Genomic DNA, 23,147 nt, shown 5'->3' on the forward strand with positions numbered 1-23,147 from the left:
ATTTTTTTTTTTACCTTTCAGAGAATTGTGTTGCAGTAAAACATGACTTTCATGTATATCTGAACTCCTCAACTGTTTCTTTTTGTTAAAGCCTAAAAGATGTTTAATTAGCCTTCATTTGTTTAAGAAGAGAGCAGGTATCTGACCAAACCAAGAGAGGCAACACCACACATTGCAATTGTGTTTCCTAATTCTCTCTCTAGAAAACTCTGTACAGAATACTGCCACATCTTTGAATTCAAACACAGCAGGTAATTAAGAACACGAAAGAGGGCCAGCACTGGAACCAAAGGGCTGCAAATCATAAAGACCAATTTCAGAGCTGTTGGTGAACTCATTTCATGTACCCTACTACACTCTTACTGTCCTAGGCACTGGAACAGTGGACATCAGATGTCTCAGCTGTGCCGAGGAAAGAATGCCAATGCTTATCTTGTCATCACTTGCTTTATATCCCTGAGCTTCCCATGTCCAGAAGAGCTCTCCAATTGTAAGATTATGACTATAGCCATAAAAGTCAATATAAGGTACACCTTAAAATTTTCAATAAATGTACAAATCATTTATTTAAAATTCAAAACTCAGCAATACAAACAAAATACTTAAACAATAAATTCAAAATGTAAACACTTATAGAAAATATATGAACTGTACCAATTTAACCACCCACCATTCTTCACAGAAAACAGCAAGAAATAGAGAGACAAACCAGTACCCAATTGTTCTTTTCTTCTCAAATTCTAGTTTAGAGGTAGAATACCACTGTGAAGTCTCAAAAAAATTAATTCAGTAGAATTATGCTACAAATAAATTTGGCCCATATACTTATAAATGTAATGAAGCCAGAAAAAGATTCTTACTGAGAGCTCTTGCACAATAAAATTTGGCATGGCACTTTTCAAGAGATAAAGCACCTTTCCTGATAAATACTGGTTTATGTTCTTGCAAGAAAGGGATCCTGTGCTTTTTCCATTACTGACAAAGAAAACATTTAAAAATAGACAGACCAACTTTTTGGTAGGCATATAGAAAGCAAGTGTTTCTCAGTAACTTGTCCTAGAAAGCTAATCTGGGAAAAAAAGAAGTGTAACTATTAAAAGAAGACATTTTGAAAGACTTTATGAATACTTGATGCATACTCATTTGGGTGGCACGTCCTCAAGGGGGAAGGGGGGAAAGTTAATACAACAGGAGAGGAAAAACAAAAAGGAAGTGTCTTTTCCACTAGCAGGGAACTGACCGGTTTTTACGGTTTTTTGTCATTTAGTCAGTTTCCCCTAACTGCTACAATTTTATCCTCTCAGGAAAAAGTGTATCTATGTGAGACACACAAGAACATCAAATGCAGTAAAAATTACCCAGGTAATCTCAAAGGAACATATATTCAATTTTTGTTCATCAGATAACCTGCTACAAGTAGAAACAAAAATTGAAATTCTTCAGACAATATATACAAATTCATAAAAAAAACCAGGAACAGTTTTGCAAGCTCAAATACAAACATTATTCAGAAAAAACCCAACTTTTTAATATAGAGACTGGCTGCTAAGTGCATTATTTAAACTGATGCATGCAAATAGTGGAATCTATGGTTGTTTAAGAAACTTAACTATCAACAGCTGTTAGGCTTCTGCAATTTAGTTTAGCAAGGATTTTCTCAAGTATTTGCTGAAGGACATTTGTGGTTTAGAAGCAGCAAAATAAAATTTGCAGTCTTAATGTCTTCTTGCTTTATGGTATATAGAACTACTTGTCCCAGCCTTCAGAAAAAGAGGAAAAAGAGTCCTTTCTACCACAGACTAGCTGAAAACAGGCTTTCATGTGCCAGCTACCTCATTTGGGGCAAAACTATTTGTGTGGTGCAGTTTAAATAGCCTAAGCTATATTTATCTGATTTTTCTGAAGCAAATTTAAGAAGCATTTCAACTGTACTCACAGCAGAGCTGGCAACATCACCTGGCAAATAACCAAGTGATCTCTCCCACTAACACTGGAGGATCAGCCCAGGACAAAACACAAGAGATAAGCTTTTCTTCTACAAAGTACATTCTTCTGCTGATCATGAAGCCTTTCAAAAGGAAAGAATACAATATTAACACAGGAAAGTTTCAGATGTATTTTAGGCCTTCCAATTTCTTTATGAAATTTCCATCACCTCCAAAGAAAAACTGTGCATCCCTATCCAGCTAAAAGAATATTGCACACCTAGATTAAGGAAACTTACTTAAACAAAGATGAGTAAATGCTAAGCCATATATTAAACTATGATACTTCCACATCATGATTTTTTGAGAGTTCAAAACAGGGCTGAAAGAAGACAATTTTAAGTATACATTCAGTTTTACTCCTTATTTTTCCACTGTATCCCTCATTATGTCTTTCCCTGTATGTATTTTAATGGTCGGGATGAAAATATTTTCTGTATATACAAACTAATTACATTTAACCCTGTAAAAACTAATCCAAAAACTTCACCATTCTTTGATTTCTCTATATTTAGGCAACTCATCTTCTACACATGCAAGATACTTTTCAGAACATTAGAAAAACATTTTCTAGTATTTCACTGTTTCCCAAAAAAAAAGTAAGATAAAGCTGAATATTTGTCGGTACATGCTTTGCTGTACCTGCATAAAACCATTTTTGCATACACAGGTTACACATTAATAAGGACAACAGTTGACCTCAGCATTAGTTAAAGCAAGTTGTCTTGTCTTTGTGCTTGCAAGTTCTAATAACAAAAGGAAATATCAAGAAACATCTAGGGCTTCCATAAAAAATTTACTTGCACCAAGTTTTCCCCCTCTGACAACTCCAAAAGTTTCACCTCTAACTGTGCAGCAAAAGGGACAATCCAAAACAGAAAAATACATGCGCTCCCTTAGTGTCTCCAGTAAGAGAAATATTGTTATCCAGGCAGTGGTCTAGTTTCTTCCAGGTCTTGCAATAAAGCACTCTGCCATGGAAGAGAATTTACACCTGGCCACTGCCTCCAGAGTGCAAGATCCAGAGCTGCTTCAAACACTGAAATAATTCCTCTCTCAATATGCAATTTGACATTTGGGGTTTTAGATAACATATTGGCATTCAAAGAGCTAAGTCCTATGAACTGCAGATCCCCAGGCATGGCAGATTTAAAGCCAAGTTCAGCACCTTCAGAGGACAAGGGTATGATCCTGTGGACTCCACAGTGCTTTGCCCAGGTAATCAGGCACTGTGATACACTAATGCACCTGTACCCTTTTCAATACCCAAGCACAACTGTGCTCCAAGATCTAATTATGAATATGGTCATGCTACCAATGCGCTGTGACTACATTCAGCTAGAAAGACAGCACATTAAGAACCTACCACCTCTGCTGTTCTGGGTTTTCTTTAATGCTCCCACATATGCAAGGCACAGTCAAAGGTCAGCCTGACTGCAGAGACAGCTCTTTGGAGAAGTTGGTGCCCTAGAACTTTTGTGGGGTGGGAGAAAAAGAGATGATGGCTACTCTATACACAGAGGCAAGCTTTATTCTTCCAAGGTGAACTTCACCACTGGGAAGATGGCTGGTACAAGTCCAAAACACCATTTATGTTCTAAATAAAGGATATTTTGATGCCTCAAGCAGATACTAGCCTCATACCAAATTCCTGAGTAGTGGCAAATTTCAGCTTGGAACCAAAAGCAGACATGCAACCAAAGCTTTCACAAAAACTAAATTATTTTACATGGTAACGTGGCCATGAGAGTCCTTTTAAAAGAGTGTTAGTTGGTTTTAGTGATACCATAGCATCAGAAGTTAACCTGTGGATCCAGAGAATTACAATAAGCATGTGTCTTTGTAACTGAGAAGTAAACATTAGCAAGCTACTGCAACACTGGGCTTCCAGTACATGTTGCAAAATGCAACTGACCCCTGTAAATCACAACATCAACTTTTATTTCACTATTATCACAAATCACATGGCAAAACAGGTTTCCCTTGTCACTGTTGAAGTATACTAAGATACCTGACTGTTTTCCATTGAAAAACCCAACACAGCAATGGCTGGGTAAGATAAACACTAGGAAAGCAGCAGGGTTTGTAAGTGGAAAGCATAGCCTAGGTATCTCAGCATATTTACTAACAGGGAAGAAATACAACTTTTTATCCACATTTAATTAAAATGTCAACTAGTGGACATACTGGGGGGAAAAAAACCAACCAAAAAACCCAACAGAGATATCAGGAAATAGTTAAGTCATGGCATTTGCTTTTAGTATTTATACATGTAGATAGAAGTAGTTGTGATCCATCAAACTCACTGATGTCCTGAAAGCCACTCAAATCCAAATCCCACATGGACATTAGCATCCTAGTGGAGCAAAACATACACCACCAAATCTGCTGCTGTAACCCAGAGAGCAGTCCTGGAAATGATGTTCCCAAATCATATGCCCTTCTGCAATTCTTCCTTAGTCCTGGCTGCTACTGGTTCCATTTTGAGTCTTACCTGAGAAGGCAGGGAAATTCAACCCCAGGGCAAACAAAGGTCAAAGCTTGTTTGAAGCTCCCTGAGGTCTCTCTCCTGTAAGTCCTTGTTTCAGTGTGTATGTAAATGATCTAATTCCTTGCCAGCAGCTTCAAGTTATTTACAAAAAAGTCACTGACTTGGACACTGGTTTTCTGGAATGCATCTTTGATACACTGACCAAGTTACTCTTGTTTCAGTCAAAAGAAGTCTGAAAAGCAACTTTTCATCTTTCTCAGGAGGCTGTATCCTGCCTATGACAGGATATACTACCTGTATTGACTCAATTTCTTCCCATATTGTTTTCTTCTCTTTGCAAAATAAGAATTTAATCTTTCTTTGCAGGAAAAAACCAAATACTTACTAACACATTCACCAAAGTGAATTTACAGCAAACACTACCACCACCACCATCCACCCACCAATCTTCAGAATTAATTTAATGGAGGCCAGTTATTAGGATACCAGTTTTATGTTTGAAAATAAAGTGCATAATGATTGTCACTGAGAACTTTGCTGATTTCAGGTTAGCACAGTTAGTATCCATCCTCAGCAACATCAATAAAATAGTAATTACAACATAAATTCATAACATGAGTCAGAATCTGAAACAGCACACATGAAAAGTAAGTTTTGTATAAACAGGAAGAGGAAAGAGAAAGTGAAATGGAATCCTTAGTCTTTTGTGGAAACGATCCTATTATACAGCTATCCCAACATGCAGCATCTGAAACGAAGAATCACAGTCTGTTTGCTTCTCTTCTACTATTCCTGAATTCAGTTTGTAGCTTTCTGGTGGTATCTGGCAGATTTCACCTCGCACAGGGGAAGATGTGTCTTGAGGGAGCTCTACAGAGACAGTGTCAGAGGAAGAATCTTGGCTTTCTGCTGACACAGACACTTGTAGACAGCTGCCCTCCATTTCCTCATTGCAATCTGTGTCTTCATCAGCCTCTTCCAGCTGCTGAACAGATTTTAAATACTGTTCTATCAGTCTGTTGTCCTGCACATTACTAGAGCTCTCTTTACTTTGCCCACCCTCCCCAGGGCCATCCTCTCCATCTGAACAACATGCTGAAACACAATTGCCATATTGTTTGATGGTTTCCATTGAAAGGGAGCTCTCACTTCCTTCAGCTAAGCTCTTTGCAGAGCTGCACAGTTCGCTGGCACGAGTCTGATCAGCTGCAGAAGAATGAAAGCCAGAATCTGGGAACTGCAACGAAGACTTTTCCTGAAGATGATCCTCACTAGCTGGAGCTAACAAAGCAGAACTAACAGCTGGTGGGGTTTCTTGCTCCACTGTGGATGACTGAAGAGGTGGTTTGGATAAACATAAAGTATTGGCTGAAGGGATCCCAGCACCACCTAAATTCTGCATCACTGAAAGTTGCCATTGTTGAAGGGATTTAACCTGTACAGAGAAAAATTTATTATGAAATGCAGATAAATGTATTTTGATTTCTAGTGGATTTCTTGCATTCAGCAACCAAGCTCTAGTATAAAATCCAAGACCAAGTGACAAACAAAAGGTTTCCTATATCATTAGGGAAATTTTGTTCTTCTCACATGAAATCATGGCTTTTAAACCTACATGTCAAACACTGACAGAACACACAAGCTCCCAATTCAAATACCCCAAAAAAAAGCAATCTGTTCTTAAAGCCAGAAAGGATTTATCCATTTTTAAGAAAACAACCTTATTGTTGGAAGAAGAACTTATTAAAAGGTGTATTAACAACTTTCCTGCCTCAAAAATGAGTTGCTCACAAGCAACGCAGCTTGATACCATTTCATTTGCCATGGGCATTTACCAGTCACATACTTCTTCACAGTCCTGCTTATGTTTATTTAGCTTGTCTTGCATTTTGTCTTCCTTCTCACTATTTAGTCTTTAATAGTAAAACCAGTGTTGTTGCACTAATGTTCTGAGGGTTATTTCCCCCCACCAAATCAGTATAGCAGACAACACAGCAGTAAGACTCTATTAAACCACTCAAATCATTGGAAAAACTGAACCATATTGACTGTCTCTTCAGGATCTACAGTAAGAAATAATGCTAATTCACATATAGGCAGATTCAAATTCGAATTCCAAATTCACATTTAAGCAGAAAAACAAGAGGACTAAAATTACTTACCTGGTTCCAAAGAAATTTGATAGCTTCCTCCTGTACAAGCCTTTGCATTTCATCTTCCTCTCTTTCTTTCCTCAGTCTGCAAGAACACACATCCAAAATTTATGCAGCTTAAATAAGCAACATTTGGGTAACAAGAGCAACAAGAATACGTAAAAATGCCTACTTATATAACAGCACTTTTGAAAGATACAACAGAGCCTAACATTAAGAAATTACTGCAGTCTGGCTTGCCATAAATACCCAGCTGCTGACTTCAAGTTTCTTTTTCAGTTACATTTAAATTCTGCTTCCTTTTACTGCAGCACATTTGTTGGCTCAGTAAGAATGTGTCTTTTTGTAAATTGAACCCAAGCTCTTATTTTTTCCTGCACAACTATCAGCCACCCACACACCAAATAGTACTTCTTCATTTCAAATTATGCTGTCCCACTGATATATGGATGGAGTATGATGTGTAAGCATTGGGAGTTTCTAAAGGTTCACTGAGCACTCAACTTGATTTACAGAGCTTTTGTCACTTGTGAGAGTGAAGAAAAAGAGCATATCAAACTGACTGATCCAGGCTGATCCAGAAAGATATTAAGTAAATCCAGAATTTTTGGCTTACAAATTGAGGAATTTCGACCATGATCTTCTCCAAACATGAATTCACAGGCTCAAAAATTAAAACAGAACCAAACATAGAGTCACATTTTAAAATTCTATTGTACAAGGTAGAGGAAATTCTTCTTTTTACCAGCAACAGAATAATGACTCCCAGTATGGACACTTGATTTATAGACTCTAATTGTGAGGAGACAAATAAAAAAAAAATCCCACGCAGCAATTTCTATTTTGAAATATGCAAGTCCTGCTAAAATAGCAACAGAAAAATGTGTTCTAACCCAATCCACTTATAGAAGGCACTTTGAGAGTATGAATAGCTATGTGCAAAACTGTGCTTACCTTACAGGAAGTGATCCTGTAATGTAATCAGTTTTATGTTTCTGATGCTATGTTTTACTGTGAGTAGTTATATCATCTATATCTGTTCTGAAATACTCTGGAATGATGGTTATATTCAGACAGACTTGCAAATACACAGCATGACCTCAACTTACTTTTCTATTTCAGCTGTTAAATAAATGATGTGCTGCTGCATTCTGTGGAGGCGAATTTCATTCCGCACTTCCTTGGCTTGAGGATGGTGGTTCCTGGTGTAAAACCCTCTCCAGGAAGCCTGGAGCTTGGTAGCTGCTTCAGTCATCCTTTGCAGTTCAGCTGCACCTCGATCAGATGGTGCTGCACCTTGCCCAGCCAGTGAACCAGACCTTTCTTCTGTCATCTGGTCAGGACAAAGAATTTTTACTCCTGATTCAGCACCTAGCAAGGTGCTGGGGTGACTGTGCCGAACCTGGCCTTCAGAGGACCCCAAATAGTTGCCAGTCCTTGCAGCCAGGCCAGCTGTTACCAGATCAGGAGCAGGCACATGCAGGATTTCTTTGATATTCTCTTGTGTTTCCACACTTCCTGTTGCTCTATTGGGGTGCTCTCCTGTAACAGACGAAGCTTCTTGCTTTTTAGTTGTTTCCCTACGATTAATATCTCTCACACCTTCAATCACTGTATCATCATCATCTTCAAGGCTCAAATTGATTCCATGTAGCTTCAGGTCTGAAGCAGGAGACACTGGAGACAATCCTGAAGCAACTGGCATGAAAGTAGACTCTGAGGATAAAAGGCTGCTGTTAAGTTTGTCTTCATCTGTCTGTACATCTTCGAGGTGTAGCTCCTTGGGAAAGCTTCTTTCATGAAGAAAAGTGTTCTTTACTGCATAGGAATGATCATTGTTTGCACTTGGTCCAACCCAAGAATTTCTCTGGATAACAGGCTCTAAATAGGCAGAAAGACACATTATAGTGTTAGAGTATTTCAGTAATATTAATAGTTTGTTTAATTCATAGGGATTCCCAGTTTGGTTTTGACAGTTAGCACCTGGGTGGGCAAGATGATCTAACATGTTAGTAACAATGAGCATTATTTCTGTATCAGGACTATATTTACTACAGTAACACCCAAACTTGGCAAACACTGGGTACAAGAAATGGCAAACTGCACTTCCTTGGAGAATAAACTTGTATAAAATGCAAAAGTCAAAGTAGTAACTCTTATTTTGTTGGATTGGGTTTTTTGCCTAACCAGCCTACTAGCATTTCAAGACTCAAATAAGCATGGACTAGATGTTTTTTAGAAACAATATACAACTTCAGTTGAGAAAATAGAAGATCAATAAAATAAAATAATAACAGGGCCTTGTTCTGAAATTCCTTCCATAAAGTTACTTATGCTCAAAAGAAAAGTATTTATTTCCACAGGAGTAGATAAGCTACTTACCCTTCTCAAGAACCATCTGTGATGGCTGGGCCAGGGCACTGTGTTCATGAGCAATTGGCACTGTTTTGCTGGGAGCAGAAAATGTACGTGGTTCCTCATTTTGGTTTTCATGCATCAACTGCCTCTGGTGGAGTCTAAGCACAGAGTGCCAAAAATAGATTTTGTGCTTTATTTAAACTTTCTTTTGTACAGAAAACATCTAAAAGAAACTATGAACTATTTCAAAAGAAACATTCATGATCAAAACATGCTAAAGGAGAGGCATGTTATGCAGACTCCTACAAACACAAGACACTACCAGGACTACTCACAAAGTAGGAAATTGCAGTCTTTCTGCTCCCCTTCCTTCAGCCCCTCTTTCTTCATTACATGCTAAATAAAACCCCAAAACAAAACCCACCAAACAAACAAAAAACCCCCAAAAAAGCCCAAAACCCAACCAAATAAAAACGAGAAAAAGCCCAACATGCAATTCTGACTATAAACTGAAAACCATGAGGTATTTCTACACACAAAGAAGGCCTGCAAATATTTTAAGTTTCGGAAGTGGAATACATTATGTGTGTAGGAATAGAGGAGTTTGAGGAATGGTGGGAGTATCTTTTACATTTCAAAGTGAATGAATCAAGGAACAGGTGCTCCTGTTACTAACAGCCGGAAATCGTAGTACTAATCAACAAATATTGCCACAAAAACAAACAAACAAAAAACCCCAAAACAAAACAACAACAACAAAAAAAACCCACAAAAAAACCCAAACCAAACAAAAAAAAAACCAAACAAACAAAAAAAAAAACCCCAAAAAAACCCCAAAAAAATCATGCTTTACAAACTCAGAGAACACAGGTTGTTTCAGCCCAGCTAAATTAGAAGCTCAGGAGATAGAGGACAAAGTTAAACGGTCCTTGTCCTATAAATCATACATGCATGTGCATATATAATACAGGTGAAGATTTGGGGGAATTGCTTTTTCTACTAGGGCTTTTTTGGCTTGGTTTTTGAGGGTTTTTTTTCATTTTGGAAGAGTTATCTTTAGCAGAACAACTTCCTTTATTTTCCCCAGAAACACGTGAATGCTAGAGCACTTAGCTAGAGATTCCAAGGTCAAGATGCCTTGACTGCACCTTCTCCTCAGAAATAGCTAAAACATTTCCATCATCTCCTCCTGGAGATCAATCTACACTTGCAAAGTGGGAAGTAACTCCTTCCAGATGCTCCCAAGTTTCTGGCCCTTTTGATGAGACACCCTTCTGCTAACTACAACACTTTTGTTGCTCAGCTTTTTAACCACACTATGCCACTTAGGTAGCCTGCTCCTGGGAGTTGAATTTTCTGCTCTTTCTGCAAGAAAAAGTTTGTCAAGAGGTCCTGGGGAATAGAACAACCTGTATTGCTTTGTTTTCTGGCTTCTAACCAAAATGAGCTCACCTTTACATGTACAAGAAACTCACCATGATAACTCTACTCATCTATTTGCACAGACCTTAGCAACACAGCTACCAGAACCAGCAGGCTCTCCAGAGGCCTCTGCTGACAGACCTCAGATGCCAGATACAGATGGACAAATGCATCACTGGGAACAGTGCCCCCCAAAGGACAACTAACTTTAAAACCAAGAAGAACATCTCAGCAATAAAAGAGTGGCTAAAACACCAGTGTACCACAACAGTCCTAATTTACAATTAGAAGAGAAGCTAAGCTCCTCTTTGAAGTTTTCATCATTTTTTTGTGTGGCAATAAAAAAAAAATCCCAGTTCATATTTATTTTAATCACAGTTCTAACACGAATTACTTTCAGTGTCCTACAAAGCAGAGACTGAAAAATACAAAGGAATTTTCCCCTAGATGGCCCAGAAAGCATGAAAACACTCCTGCTGCTGCTGCCTTGCCTCTCATTCCCATCTAGGACACATCCTGTACTTTCATGGCACTTTGCATCTCCAGCCCTCACTGTTACTTTGAAATACTTAAAATGAAATCTTACTACATCTAACACATCAGATATATAATTATGTTCTCAATTACATTCTCTAAGAAAGAAACTAGTTTCTCACCTTTGCTTACTCAGTATTTTTTCCAGTTTGGCATCCTCTTCAGTCTGGAGTCCATATGCAGATGTGAGAGGACAAACAGTAGCCAAGTACTGAACTAGTTGAACATGCTGCCCAGGTCGAAATGACCTTCCTTTCCCTTGACTGTAGAGCCATTCTGCTTTCAAGCTGTTAGGAAGGGGGAAAATGGTTTAATAAATGGCACCTTTAATAAACAGCACAGAAACAGTAACTCTGTTTTCACTACAGCTCTTCTAGCGAGTGCTGAAGAGCTAATCTACAAATCTAAGCAAGACTTGGAACATGTGCAATGTCATTATCAGAACAATGAATAATGTACTAATTCACTTAAGCATCAATGAAACACAAAAAAAAAAAAAAAAACAAACCCACTTGTCCAAAACTCTGCAGTCTCTGCTTTGTGTGCAGTCTTTGAGCACTGAAAGCACATTTGTCTCAATGAACTTATCAGCAAAGCTTTCACAGAAACAGAGAAGTTCACAAAAACATGCAAAACAGACAGAGAGCACATATTGCTAAGAAGTATTCAACAAGTTTGTTTTTCAAATTAATTTCTGCCTGAGATTATTTAATACATCTACATGTAATAATATAGTTAATACAGATCATCCCATTAGTAATGAAAAAGAAGTCTAGAATTCCAACTGGCAACTTTCCTGGAAAGTAGAAATAGAATTGGTTCACCTCTGACCAAAAGAAGGGCACCTTTTTATTTTAATAACAGGTAAAAAGGACATTAGTGTCCTAGGCTATGTTAGTGTCCTGGACTGGAATGTGCTTATACTGGATAATATTTATGCTTGGACTGATGTCAAGAACTTTGTCATGCAGATATCACAGTGATATAATAGCACAGTGATACAGTAACAAGGGATTTGAGCAAAATAATATTTAACTAATTGATAACAAAAAAAAGCCAAATCTAGAAATGAAAACACAAATCATGCTTATATAAGGGCAAGTTTAAGCTTCCCCCAAGACAACAGCTTTAACTCCTGCTGGTTGTCACATTCTGCAAAGTCAAAGAGGCTGTAAAGAAAGGATACCAGACCACTGATCAACTGCTACCACAGTTTTGCTTTGTAGAAGTGCTTCTGTGATTTGAACAACTAAACAAAAGCTTAACTTCGTACTTGTAAGCTAACTAAATAATAATTGCAGTGTAACAGATGAAAACTTTAGCTATAGCAATTTTAGCTTAGCCAAACTTGATGTAATAATTTTAGAGATTTAATAATACTATTATGTCACCTTTCCTTCTGAGAAATCACATATCCATCAAGAACTTTAAGGTTCAGACACCAGCTGACAATATAAGGCCTGTAGTCAAAGCCAGGGACAGAAGGTGTGGCCATCACACAAGGATTGTTCATAATTGACAGCTGTTCCAAGTGGTGAAGAGAGGCCAGGAAAGAAACCTTGAGAAAACAAAATACATTTGTTAACTGAGAAAAACATTTCACACTTCTCCTAACTACAGCTGGACAGCTTGTATAAAACAACAGAATGACAAATCAAAAATCACATTAGATTTTTGAACACAAAGGGCTACAAAGGACCTTCTATCAGCTACTGCCATTTCCCAATGATTCTCCTGTGTATGCTATTAGTCCTTGGAAAGTATTACCCTTCTCTTAAAATTTGGGAATGGGGCTTTATGTATAGAAAGGTGTAGTATCAAACAACTTTACTACAACAGCTGTTGATTTTGAAAACAAACAAAGGGGAAAAAAAAAAAGGGGGCAAGCCAAAGAGCTGGAGAACCCTGCCCTGTTTTGAAGAGAAATTATTATCAAAAAATTTTCTTCCGACATGAAATCCCAACCAAGAGTTTTGGCTGCTACTTAAAATAAACCAAACAAACAAAACAATAAAGACAAAAGTCACAGGCAGATTATTTGTTTCTCTTACACAGTTTGAAAAATAGGTCAGTGGCAACAAGTGCAATTCAAACCCCTGTTCTAATCCCAGCAGCTGCAGAAGCTCTCTGCAGCATTTAGTCAGCTCAGCTTTCAACTTGCAGACAACTAGAAAAGGTAGGGCCTAAAAGTTACATCCTTGAATAACAAAAACATAACAGAAAAAAGGCAAATTTCATTCCAGACTAAATTTTAAAAGACACCACTAGCTTGTGCAGCTAATGCAAATATGGTTATTACATATAAACAATTAAACTATTACAAGTTGGGTTGTTTCAAAGAAGAGAGGCCATTTTCAGTTACAACCTCAAAAAATTGTTCAACTTCCTTCCTTCAGTCTACCTAAAGACAAGGTGATCTATCTTCTATATCTTACCTCATTTAAGTCTCTGATTTCATTTTCTGCCAGAGAGAAAACAGTCAAACTCTGAGGTAGGCAAGCAGGGGCAGTGCGAAGTGAAGTTATAATATTTCCATGTAGCAACAGAGTCTATAAAATAAAAACACATGATGAACACATGATGAAATGAATGCTTGATCAAAACCCACGGATTTCTTTTTCAGGCATCACCTGACAAAAACACATTGCAAAAGAAGGATAAGTAAGACTTTCTGGTCACAGTTACCAAAAAAAGTATTTGGAAACGTTTTTCTCTACAGTGTGCATGTTGGAAGAGTTAGAAGTATGTTTTGTTTTGATTCATTCATAGAAAAATCACAGCCTAGCTCCTCCAACTTCAAAACAAGGAAGAAAATATTCACAGGCTTCCCACTAGAAATTACAGTTAATGAATTAAAATGCTCTAAGAGCTAGTGTTCAAAGAGTGAATGTCTAAAGGCAGCAATTTTCAAAGCCAATTTCTTTGTGTTTAGAATGCATTAAAAACAGAGATGGAACATCTACCTTCAGTGAGGTAAGCTTGGAGAGATCCCCTAATTGAGCTATGTTATTGTCTGACAGATCAAGATGCTGAAGAGACAGACAGGAATTGATTTGTTCGATGGCCTATAAAAATAAAGAAATCAGTTACTCACAGTAACCTTTTTTAGCTACTAAATAAAACCAGGTATCAATAATTATAAATTCTTTTGAAAGTTAAAAAACCCACTAGCTAAGTAACACAAAATTAAAACCATGTTTTAATACAGTTGTATTTTAAAGATAAGAATTTTGGAGACTACTTCCTTACTTTCATTTCATTTTGATATTAAACCTTTTATTTTTTCCTAGACAACTCAATTCCAAAAGCTGCCGTCTTCTATTTCATAAGCCAGTAGACACAAAATATTAACATTGTTCCAATCAAAGCAAATTCAGATTTCTTTGCAGCATTTTCCAAATTTCTATAACACAACATTCTGGTAAATGCAACAGACTAAATACCTCACCTTAATGTTATTTCCTGCCAAATTCAGCCATTCCAGGTGCACCAAATCCTTCAGCCCTTCCACGTACCCAATACTATTATGAGGCAAGTTGAGCACTCGGAGCTTGGTCAGTTTTGCCACACCCATCATTCGCACCAAGCGGTTGTTGGCTACAGAGAGCTACAGATGGACACACAAAAGAAACAATTTTAACTATGCAGACAGAGTAAGATCTTCTAGTAGTTAAAAATCTACTCCAACAGATACTTGTTCAATCTACGGATTTCATTTTCAAGTAAATGACACAGACAAAAAAAACCTGCAAGAGCCAGGAAATAAGTTACTGTTCAAAGAACATGAGTCCTCACAGCTCACTCCACAAACTTAAGAGGAATTTCTCCTAGCAACAGCTAAATAAAGGAAAAAGAATGAGGAATTGTGTCATATGAAAATAAGGTTGTAATATCAGAATTGCCAATTCATTGTGCAAATTGTTGCCCCATTCCTGGTGTAAAATTGCACTTACTGTCAATATGGCAGAGGATAAAATGTATTTCACACAATTCTCAAACAGGTCCTGTGCTAATAGGACTGTAAACCACAAACTTTTTAAAGTGTGTGTCCTGACTAGACACACACTTCAGTAACATGATCACCAAGCTGGCAGTGTGGGTGAAGGTTTGTTGTAGCAACAAACCCCACCTCTGCCAACTCAGTGTAAGCTGGTCTGCAAAAGTTATCAGGCAGCTTCGAGTCTATCCAGAAGGACTTTAAGTGATAATACAATGTTATTTTTAAGGCTACAAAGCTCATGTACTCAAAAGCTAAGAAGTATCAAAATTTGAGTTATCAGTGACTTTTCTAAGTGTTCTTACCATGTCCCTCCCCCATTAGGATTTATTTAGCTCATTTTTAGTTACAGCCCCCTCCACTATCAACTGCAGACCTCCACTGAAAGCAAAGCTTTCTACTTTAGCCAGCCATCATTTATTTTCCTGTGAAGACAGTAACTGCTAGCTTACTTCAATAACATAATATTGCCTGAAGGCAGAAGATGCTAACATCATAGCACCATTATTTGATAACAATTTCAAATCAAGCAATACTGACCTGCATCAGATTCCTGCATTTTTCCAAGTGTTCCAATTTAATTATCTGATTTTTGTCCAGAATCAGAGTCTGAGTATCAGCATCACAGGGCAAGGTTGGACCCAGCTTTTGCAATCCTTGACCTGAGCAGTTGACTATCAAGCCTTAGAATAAAAAGGAGAAAAAAACAACAAAAAAGCACCACAAAGTTTATATATGAGAACATGTACTGGAAAAGCAATGCAAAATAAAAAGATTTGTTTTATAATAGATGCAGATAATTTGGAAAAACAGATTAACTTTCTTTTCCATGTAAAACTGAAGCAAATTACTTCCGCTTGAACACTTTAAGAGTAACTGATGCAGTTACTGGAAGATATACATACCAGACACTGTCCCAGTTAGGAACTCTGGCAGAATTCTGGGAAAGTCACAACAGATCCTTTGAAGTGAAATGCAGCAAAATTCTGGTAGCTAAATTTAAAGGTGTGATCCTCAAAACCCCAAATTTCAGAAGAACCTAAATTTAAAAATTCTTCGGAGAATTTAAGTTTTGAGCAGCTTGACAACTAACTATGTGTAAGCATTCTATCTAAACTAAGAAGCCACTCGTGCAGCCATACTACAGTACTGGGGACATTGGGAGGAACAAACTGTAAATGGGCTAGCACACTATTTACTTAATGCAACACACAATTCAAATGTTCCATGCAAAAAGGGTCACTACATAAAGTTAAAAGGCAAACATTTGCCATCTACAGGGAGCTTGAATCACTGGGTACCCAAAGTGACACCCGATAATTGTAATAATTTTCATACATTGAGCCTCTGCTGTGCATTTGATGTACAAACATCACTGTAGTGCTTCTTGTTCTTAGTATCTGTTCAGTAAATAATGTTTCCTTTTTCAGCAACATATCCCAAATAGTGGTCTCACCCTAATATGATGCACATATTACTATGACAGTTTATAGGTTTTTAGGGTTTAGTTACACTATGGATGAAGACAAACATTTTTTGTGTACCATTTTTTCAGCTAGAGAACAGGCATTTCTAAAAAAGATGTCTGATGACATTTATTATATTCCCATCATTTTTTCAAATCTATGGTTGCCCCAAGAGCTTTGGAGAGCAGCAAGGCAGAGCGAGCAACCATCACATTCCTGTCTTTGCACATTCAGGGAGACAGTACCACTTGTTTCTCACTCAAGCAGTCACTTCTGCAACTGCTTGGTCACTTTAATTGACCAGACAAACTTTGCATCTGCTCATTTATCCAAGAGTTTGTTACAAAAATTCACAACTTGCCCCTCCAATCTAGGAGAGAGGCAAAGACCCACAGTACTGAATTGCAAGAGTAATCCTTTTATTCACGCACATGAGGTGTCCCATTCAAACTGGGGCTCAGAATGTGGCTTTACACATGGTTCTCATAGATTTCCAACATTCAAGTATAACGTGATCCAACTGCTACTTAACATACACAACTATTTGCAAAGAACCTGTATTTCTATGGCAACATCATCCACCTGCTTTGCTATTGAACTAGACATCCCTGCAATCAGACTTGCTAGAATCACTTCTCCATGATGCTGACAAAGGAAGGTTTTCACAGAGGTGTTAAACGACCTGGGGTGCTGGTGTTATCTCCCTGCTGGGGGTATCCTTTATGAGCACCTTCAAGATTCAGAGAAGCATAGGTCCCTCTTTCAACATCATTTGTCCTTCTCTTTCCATCAAGCTTTACTTTGCTTGCTTAAGCATGGCAGTTCAGTATACAGCATGAATTATATATACACGTGGAACTCAACCAAATTAATATGATTCCATTCTATAAAGACTCATTGATATAATACCTGGGGAAGGAGATTTTCCTAATAGGCTTTCAGGACCCAGGAAAACATTTCAGAATTGCTTATTTCTCGTATGGCAGGAACCAATGAACTACACCCTCAGAAGGGGCGCTGTCCCCAAGACCTCTCAGCCCTCCCCTCTAGGAAAACGGGCCCTATATCGTTCAGAGCCTGGCCTATAAAGGTTTTACGAGGCGGCGAGACCCTCCAGCACGATGGACAGTGCTCCGTCCTGCCCCGAGCCACAGGCGCTCCTCAGGGCGGGAAGCGGTGCCCGCGGCGCCCCCCTCGCTCCGCGCTGCCCCGGCCGCTTCCAGCCCGCGGGGCCCTCAGGGGCCGCCTGAGAGCGGGGGCACCGGAGCGGCCGAGCCGGCCCCTCGCCCCGAAAGGAGGGGGCGCCGCCGCCTCCACAGCGCCGAGCCCCCCACACCCCTCCGAGCATCCACAGCGCTTTTCGGGACCCGCAGCCCCCAACATCGCGGCCCCCGGCACCTATCCGGGGCTGCCCTTACCCGCTCCGGCCGCCTCATCCCCCGCCCCGGCCGCAGCGCCGGCTGCCGCCATGCCCCGCGCTTGACAACACCGCCAGGCAACGGAGCGCCGATGGGCCGGGTAGCTCCGCTACGGGAGCGCCGTGCCCTTTATGCTGGCTAGAGCGGCGGGTCCCGCGTCCGGGATTGCACCGGGGGAGCCCGGCCGGGCGAGCGCTCCGTGAAGCCGCCGCGGTGCGGCCGGGGCGGGGCGGTGCTGCCGGCCCGGCCCTGCCCTTCCCGCTCCGCTCCCGTCGGGCCCCGCGCGCCGCTCCCGACACCGCCTCCCGGCGTCCCCTCCGCCTCTCCGGCCCCTCGCAGCCGCCGCCATCATGAAGTGAGCGCCCTGTCCGCCGCTATCCGCGCCCATCCGCCGCGGGGAGGCCGCCGCGGGGCCCCGGCCGCCTCCCCCGGCCACCCGCGCCTTCCCCTAACTCTTCTCTCCCGCGCAGGGTCGAGCTGTGCAGCTTCAGCGGGTACAAGATCTACCCGGGCCATGGCCGCCGCTACGCCCGCACGGACGGGAAGGTGAGGCCGGGGCGAGCCCCGCGGGCGGGAGCGGGCCCTGCGGATCGGAGGGCCCTGCGGACGGGAGGGCGGCCGGGCGGTGCGCGGGGAGCCGAGGCCGCGCCTTTGGGATTGTCCGGAGACTCCGGTAGTGTTGATGTGGCCCATGCCTGAGTCGTTCGTCCCGAGCTGTGTGAAAACAGCATCGGTGTGCAGTTGCCGTGGCTGCTCCGCAGGAGATCCGTGCTATAGGTTGGGGCTGAGTTTTAGAATGCAGCTTTTAAAGGGAGTCTTAAAGCAGCCGGTGTAAAGTACCAAAGTTGTGTAGACGTCCTGCATCAAATGCTAAGATTCGCTGGAGCTAAAAGCTGGTCTCCCAAATTAATTGAGTAGAAATCTTTGAGGTAAAATAGGGTGGAGAGCCCGTTCAAGCTGTCATGTCATACGCAGACAGGATTTGTCCCTACCTGTGAAAGGATGGCTTGGCTTTTGAGTATCCCAGTATAGTCATCTTTCTCTGTGGAATTCCCGGCAAAATAACCAGGAGATAGACTGGCTGAATCCTTGTGAGTGAATCCCGGCAATAAGGTCGTACTTTCAATGAATTATATAGCTAATAACAAACCGGCTTGCACGTTCTGCCTGTTGTTTTAGACAAACAGGTTAGTGTCACTAGGCAGGGGGGAGTCGGGTGGAGCATTGGTCTCCCTGTGTTCCCTAGGCCAAGTTTTGAGTCACTCCCACATACAGGAAGTACATTGTTGCTTGAGGACAGACACTTGGGAAGCATGATGCCGGACACAGCTATTCATGCTGTGCCTGAAATACACAGCAGCACTGGATGCAAGTGGTAATTTGAACTTTTTCCAGAAAAATTAAGATAATTCAGAATGCCCTGCAATACATCTGTTTGACCAATGTAACAAAATACAAAACTTGAGATTTCTTGAATTATCTTCTAAAATTTTGAATAGTCAGAGCTGTGTTTAAGAATTCCAAAAACATCAAGGTTGAAAAACACTGACTTAAAGAATACTTAATGCAAACTGTATTATGGGGCACTCAGAATGTGGCTTTACACATGGTTCTCATAGATTTCCAACATTCAAGTATATGTCTTTCATGGAAAGAAAGCTTACACAAAACATTTTGCCTTCCCAGGTTTTTCAGTTTTTGAATGCAAAATGTGAGTCTGCATTCCTTTCCAAGAGAAACCCTCGTCAGATCAACTGGACTGTTCTGTACAGGCGTAAGCACAAGAAGGGACAGTCAGTAAGTACATACCAGCCAATGGCACTGGAAGGTGGTGACCAAAGGATACGGTCACTGCTCTGTCAGAGGTCACTTAAGTGTGCCAGTGTTCAGCAGAAGCATGACTCAAGTTACCAGGATGAAGACTAGTTAATAATGGTGAAGACATGAGTGCAGCTACATGAGTTTATACACCACTTCAACAAAAGCAGTGTATTGTGTTGTAGCACTTCTTTGAGAGACCACTCAGAGCCACAGTATGTTCAGCAGATCTTAATAATTGTAGGAATGGCTTGTTTTTAAAAGTTAGTTTTAGGGAAGGTAGGTAATGCTGTTTAATATGCAGACTTTGTAAAAGTTTGGTCTTGTAAACTTCCTCAGTGATGACAGCATAGGGAGCTGATTTTGGGGTTAGAGGGGCAGGGATGACTCTCCTAATATACTCGCCTTGAAAACTTTGGGCTGTAGCATGAGGTCTTTCCCTATGTAGCTGTCATTGCATAAGAAGGATAAATCATGAAACATGTAGCATGAGGTATGGTGCAGTGCTCTTGTTTAAACTTGCACAGCAGAGAGGAGTTTTGAGAAAGGCTTACATCAGTGCAGTAAGTCAGTGTTCTTGCCAGTTTGGTTGAAGATGGCTTATACTGCTCCCCAGCACCTGATCCACTTGAATAGGTGTGGAGTGTTTTCCTTTCAGAAGACACCATCAAAGGTTTATCCTTCTGCCCTCTTTTCTTCTGGGAGTTACAGATGGCTGAACTTCTAACATTCTTTCAAAATATTTTTTTTTTTGTACTTTGCTGTAGAAGCATAGAAGATACAGGGTGTAATATGTGTGTCTCCAACACATATAGCTGATAGCTGGACAGCTGAGGAGTTAACCAAGGATTGTTGGTAGTAACACACGATGAAAAGTACAGGATGTGGCTGGAGAAGGGGCCATGTGGAGGTAGGGCAGCACTTCTCTGTACCCAACAGAAGGATTCTCTAAAGCGAGGAGTAAAATTCTACTATAGTGTACAGTTTTAAATAGCTTCAATTTTGAGTAGCAGCTTGTTTCCATAATTGTCTTTAGGCACGTATTTAATGTCTTGTGATGCTAATTGTCTGTGTTTGTCTCCTGCCCTCTTAGGAAGAGGTCCAGAAGAAGCGCACACGCCGTGCTGTGAAGTTTCAGAGAGCCATCACTGGTGCCTCTCTAGCTGAGATCATGGCCAAGCGGAACCAGAAGCCCGAAGTACGAAAGGCACAGAGGGAACAAGCTATTAGGTGAGAAGCCAGATCAGTGGAGCTATCCCAAGCTTTTCAAAAATTACAGTACTTTTCATATAAAAGCTTAAACTCTAGGTGGGCTCTGTGTTTACAAGATTTTCTGTGGTATTTTTGTTTGCTTTTAATCTGTATATTTGTATGTAATACTGAGTAATTTTGGCAAGAGATAGTGGCAGCAGAGAAGGATCTCTCCTTGCCTTTTCCCTTTGTATTTTTATCACTCACAGTTCTGCTGTCTCTATAGAAATTCCTTCAGGGGATAGTGAATATAGAGGAGAAATCTGCAGTAGTGCATTCCACAACACAGAAGCTCTTGGGAAACAGCTTGGGAAGCTCTTTTAGTGCTGAAACAAGGAAACAGTGAACCAGACAGATGGCAGACATGGTTAACTTCCACTTTTTCTTTGAATTAACAGGGCTGCAAAGGAAGCCAAGAAGGCTAAGCAGGCAACCAAGAAAACAGCTGTTTCTGCTGCAAAGGTGAGATGCAATAGGCAAATAGAAATTATAAAATGGAATACAGCATGTTGTAACATGACATACAACGTTCTGCTGTGGCTCTTAATTGGAAGTTTCTGTTTTGAGGAAGCATGTTTGTAGCTTTCTGATGTGAAAGCTCCTTGACTGGACTTTAGTACAAAAGTTAAACGTACCCAAACAGCTGCATAGAATGCATCTTTTTTACAGAATAAGTAAATATTACAGGACATAATTCTCTGACATAATATCAGAGATAATTATTAGTTAAAACTTGTCTGAATGTGACATCTTCACTATCTAGGAACTTGGTAACAATATATTGATGAGTGCTACCCTGTGTTTCATTATCACTTCTAAATTAATACCATATGTTGGCTTAGTGTTATGTGTGTAAACTAATGTTAGCGTGATCCCAGTATTACAGTTTGCAATTCTAGTCTGATCTGACTTCTGTCAAGAGTACATACAGGGACACTTTTAGAACTGCAGATAAATAGCTTCTTTTCACTCATACTTCATTATTTCTCTACAGGCCCCTACAAAGGCAGCACCTAAGCAGAAGATTGTGAAACCAGTCAAGGTTTCTGCTCCCCGTGTTGGTGGAAAGCGCTAACTTGCCAAACTGTTGCTCATGCTGAATAAACATCTGATGGAATTCCATTACTTGTGCCATGGCCTGCTCAGCTGTTTGAGATACACTGAAGGGAATGAATCTGTGAAATGACCGTGTCTGGGTTTTGCAGACTGAAAAGTATCTTCCTGCCATAAAACACTTTGTTTCTTAGACAGTCTGCTGTATTAGCACACACTTACCCAGTCTTCACTGAGTGGCTCAGGTAGCAGGGAAGATGGAGCAGGTATTTGAGAAGTGTTCTTGCCTGAAGGACAGAACAGCACCTAAGATTATTCTGTATCTATGACAAATGACATAAAAAGTGGTTCCTAAGATCAGAGGTACATACAAGCTAAAAGGGGGTGTGAAGCAATATAATCTGTCAATTACTTTAAAAGGTCCTGTGTTGTGGAATGCATGTAGCAACATACAGAGAATCAAATGTGGAGAAGGTTAAAAAAAGGGAATGGATGGTTTCACAGAGTGCATGGCTCTTAGACACAAAGATTCAGATGCAACTTCTGGGTCAGGAAGTTACAAAACTGAATTGCTGGAAGCTGTTGTCAGGAAAGGGAAGCCTGTGAAGATTGAATGAGTTTCAAATGCAGCTGATGTTACACAGTTAAAGCTCATTTAGGTTCATATTTAACTTACTGAATGCATATAAAGGTTCCCTTAGTAATTTTCCACCCTCCCACCGCTAGAGGGATTGAAATTCCTCATGGGAGTTCCTCTGCCTATGTAACTGCACTGTGCAGGCAGCGTGCCCAGCAACAGCCTTGGCAAAGCAATGTCCTGATTTACCAGAACCAAAACAGAAACCAAACCTTCGCTATTTTCTGGATCAGTTACTTTTCTGTTGATACTTTGAGGACTTGATTTGTTATCTTACACCAGTCAAGAAGACAGCTGTGTTTTAACTTCCTGCAGTCCTGGGCTTCAAAAACAATGGCTGTAATGGGCACTGTGGGTTATGGGCTATATTTACACCTTTTTTGAGTTTTAGTATAATAGATAGGGGTCTGGATGAAGGCAACCCATAAAAAAGGTTTAGCTTGATTATATTAATGGAATTTGCACTATGATCTTCCAAACAAGACTGCTTTTGATATTAAAAAAAAACAAAAAACAGAGCTGCTCATGTTCAGAAAAAAATTGAAGGCTTTTAAACTAGTTAAC

At 40.2% G+C, this 23,147-nt stretch overlaps 2 protein-coding genes across 3 annotated transcripts; one reads left to right on the forward strand and one right to left on the reverse strand.

Moving 5' to 3' along the window:
- Positions 1-540: 540 nt before the first annotated feature.
- On the reverse strand, positions 541-18,064 carry CEP97 (centrosomal protein 97). Of its 2 annotated transcripts, XR_004982597.2 has the most exons (12): positions 17,825-18,064; positions 15,481-15,623; positions 14,392-14,550; positions 13,907-14,008; positions 13,379-13,492; positions 12,335-12,501; positions 11,066-11,230; positions 9,012-9,145; positions 7,739-8,510; positions 6,639-6,714; positions 4,480-5,911; positions 541-2,068 (listed from the first exon to the last, which is right to left on the reverse strand). XR_004982597.2 is itself a non-coding variant. In XM_036406790.2 (11 exons), exons 1-11 carry the CDS (start codon positions 17,874-17,876, stop codon positions 5,198-5,200), a joined length of 2,598 nt encoding a protein of 865 aa, XP_036262683.1. In that variant the 5' UTR covers positions 17,877-18,064; the 3' UTR covers positions 541-5,197. The 2 variants fall into 2 exon arrangements, 1 of the variants encoding a protein (XP_036262683.1); XM_036406790.2 differs by having other exon boundaries at positions 541-5,911.
- A 31-nt stretch (positions 18,065-18,095) lies between these two features.
- RPL24 (ribosomal protein L24) lies at positions 18,096-22,015 on the forward strand. Its single transcript, XM_036406807.2, has 6 exons — positions 18,096-18,179; positions 18,295-18,370; positions 19,511-19,621; positions 20,736-20,872; positions 21,292-21,355; positions 21,888-22,015. The coding sequence occupies exons 1-6, from the start codon at positions 18,175-18,177 to the stop codon at positions 21,966-21,968; spliced, it is 474 nt and encodes a 157-aa protein (XP_036262700.1). The 5' UTR covers positions 18,096-18,174; the 3' UTR covers positions 21,969-22,015.
- The last annotated feature ends 1,132 nt before the right edge of the window (positions 22,016-23,147 follow it).

The sequence above is a fragment of the Molothrus ater genome, chromosome 2, assembly GCF_012460135.2.
Source record: "Molothrus ater isolate BHLD 08-10-18 breed brown headed cowbird chromosome 2, BPBGC_Mater_1.1, whole genome shotgun sequence".
NCBI lineage: Eukaryota > Metazoa > Chordata > Aves > Passeriformes > Icteridae > Molothrus > Molothrus ater.

What these genes read in the sequence shown, in the direction of transcription:
- CEP97 (XM_036406790.2), bottom strand. Translation starts at nt 17,876, where the DNA reads ATGGCGGCAGCCGGCGCTGCGGCCGGGGCGGGGGATGAGGCGGCCGGA. An exon ending in GGATGAGGCGGCCGGAGCGG is followed by an intron (nt 15,624 to 17,824) that starts GTAAGGGCAGCC and finishes TTTTATTCTAAG; the next exon opens with GCTTGATAGTCAACTGCTCA. An exon ending in AATGCAGGAATCTGATGCAG is followed by an intron (nt 14,551 to 15,480) that starts GTCAGTATTGCT and finishes GTCCATCTGTAG; the next exon opens with CTCTCTGTAGCCAACAACCG.
- RPL24 (XM_036406807.2), top strand. An exon ending in CAGAGGGAACAAGCTATTAG is followed by an intron (nt 20,873 to 21,291) that starts GTGAGAAGCCAG and finishes TTGAATTAACAG; the next exon opens with GGCTGCAAAGGAAGCCAAGA. An exon ending in CAGCTGTTTCTGCTGCAAAG is followed by an intron (nt 21,356 to 21,887) that starts GTGAGATGCAAT and finishes ATTTCTCTACAG; the next exon opens with GCCCCTACAAAGGCAGCACC.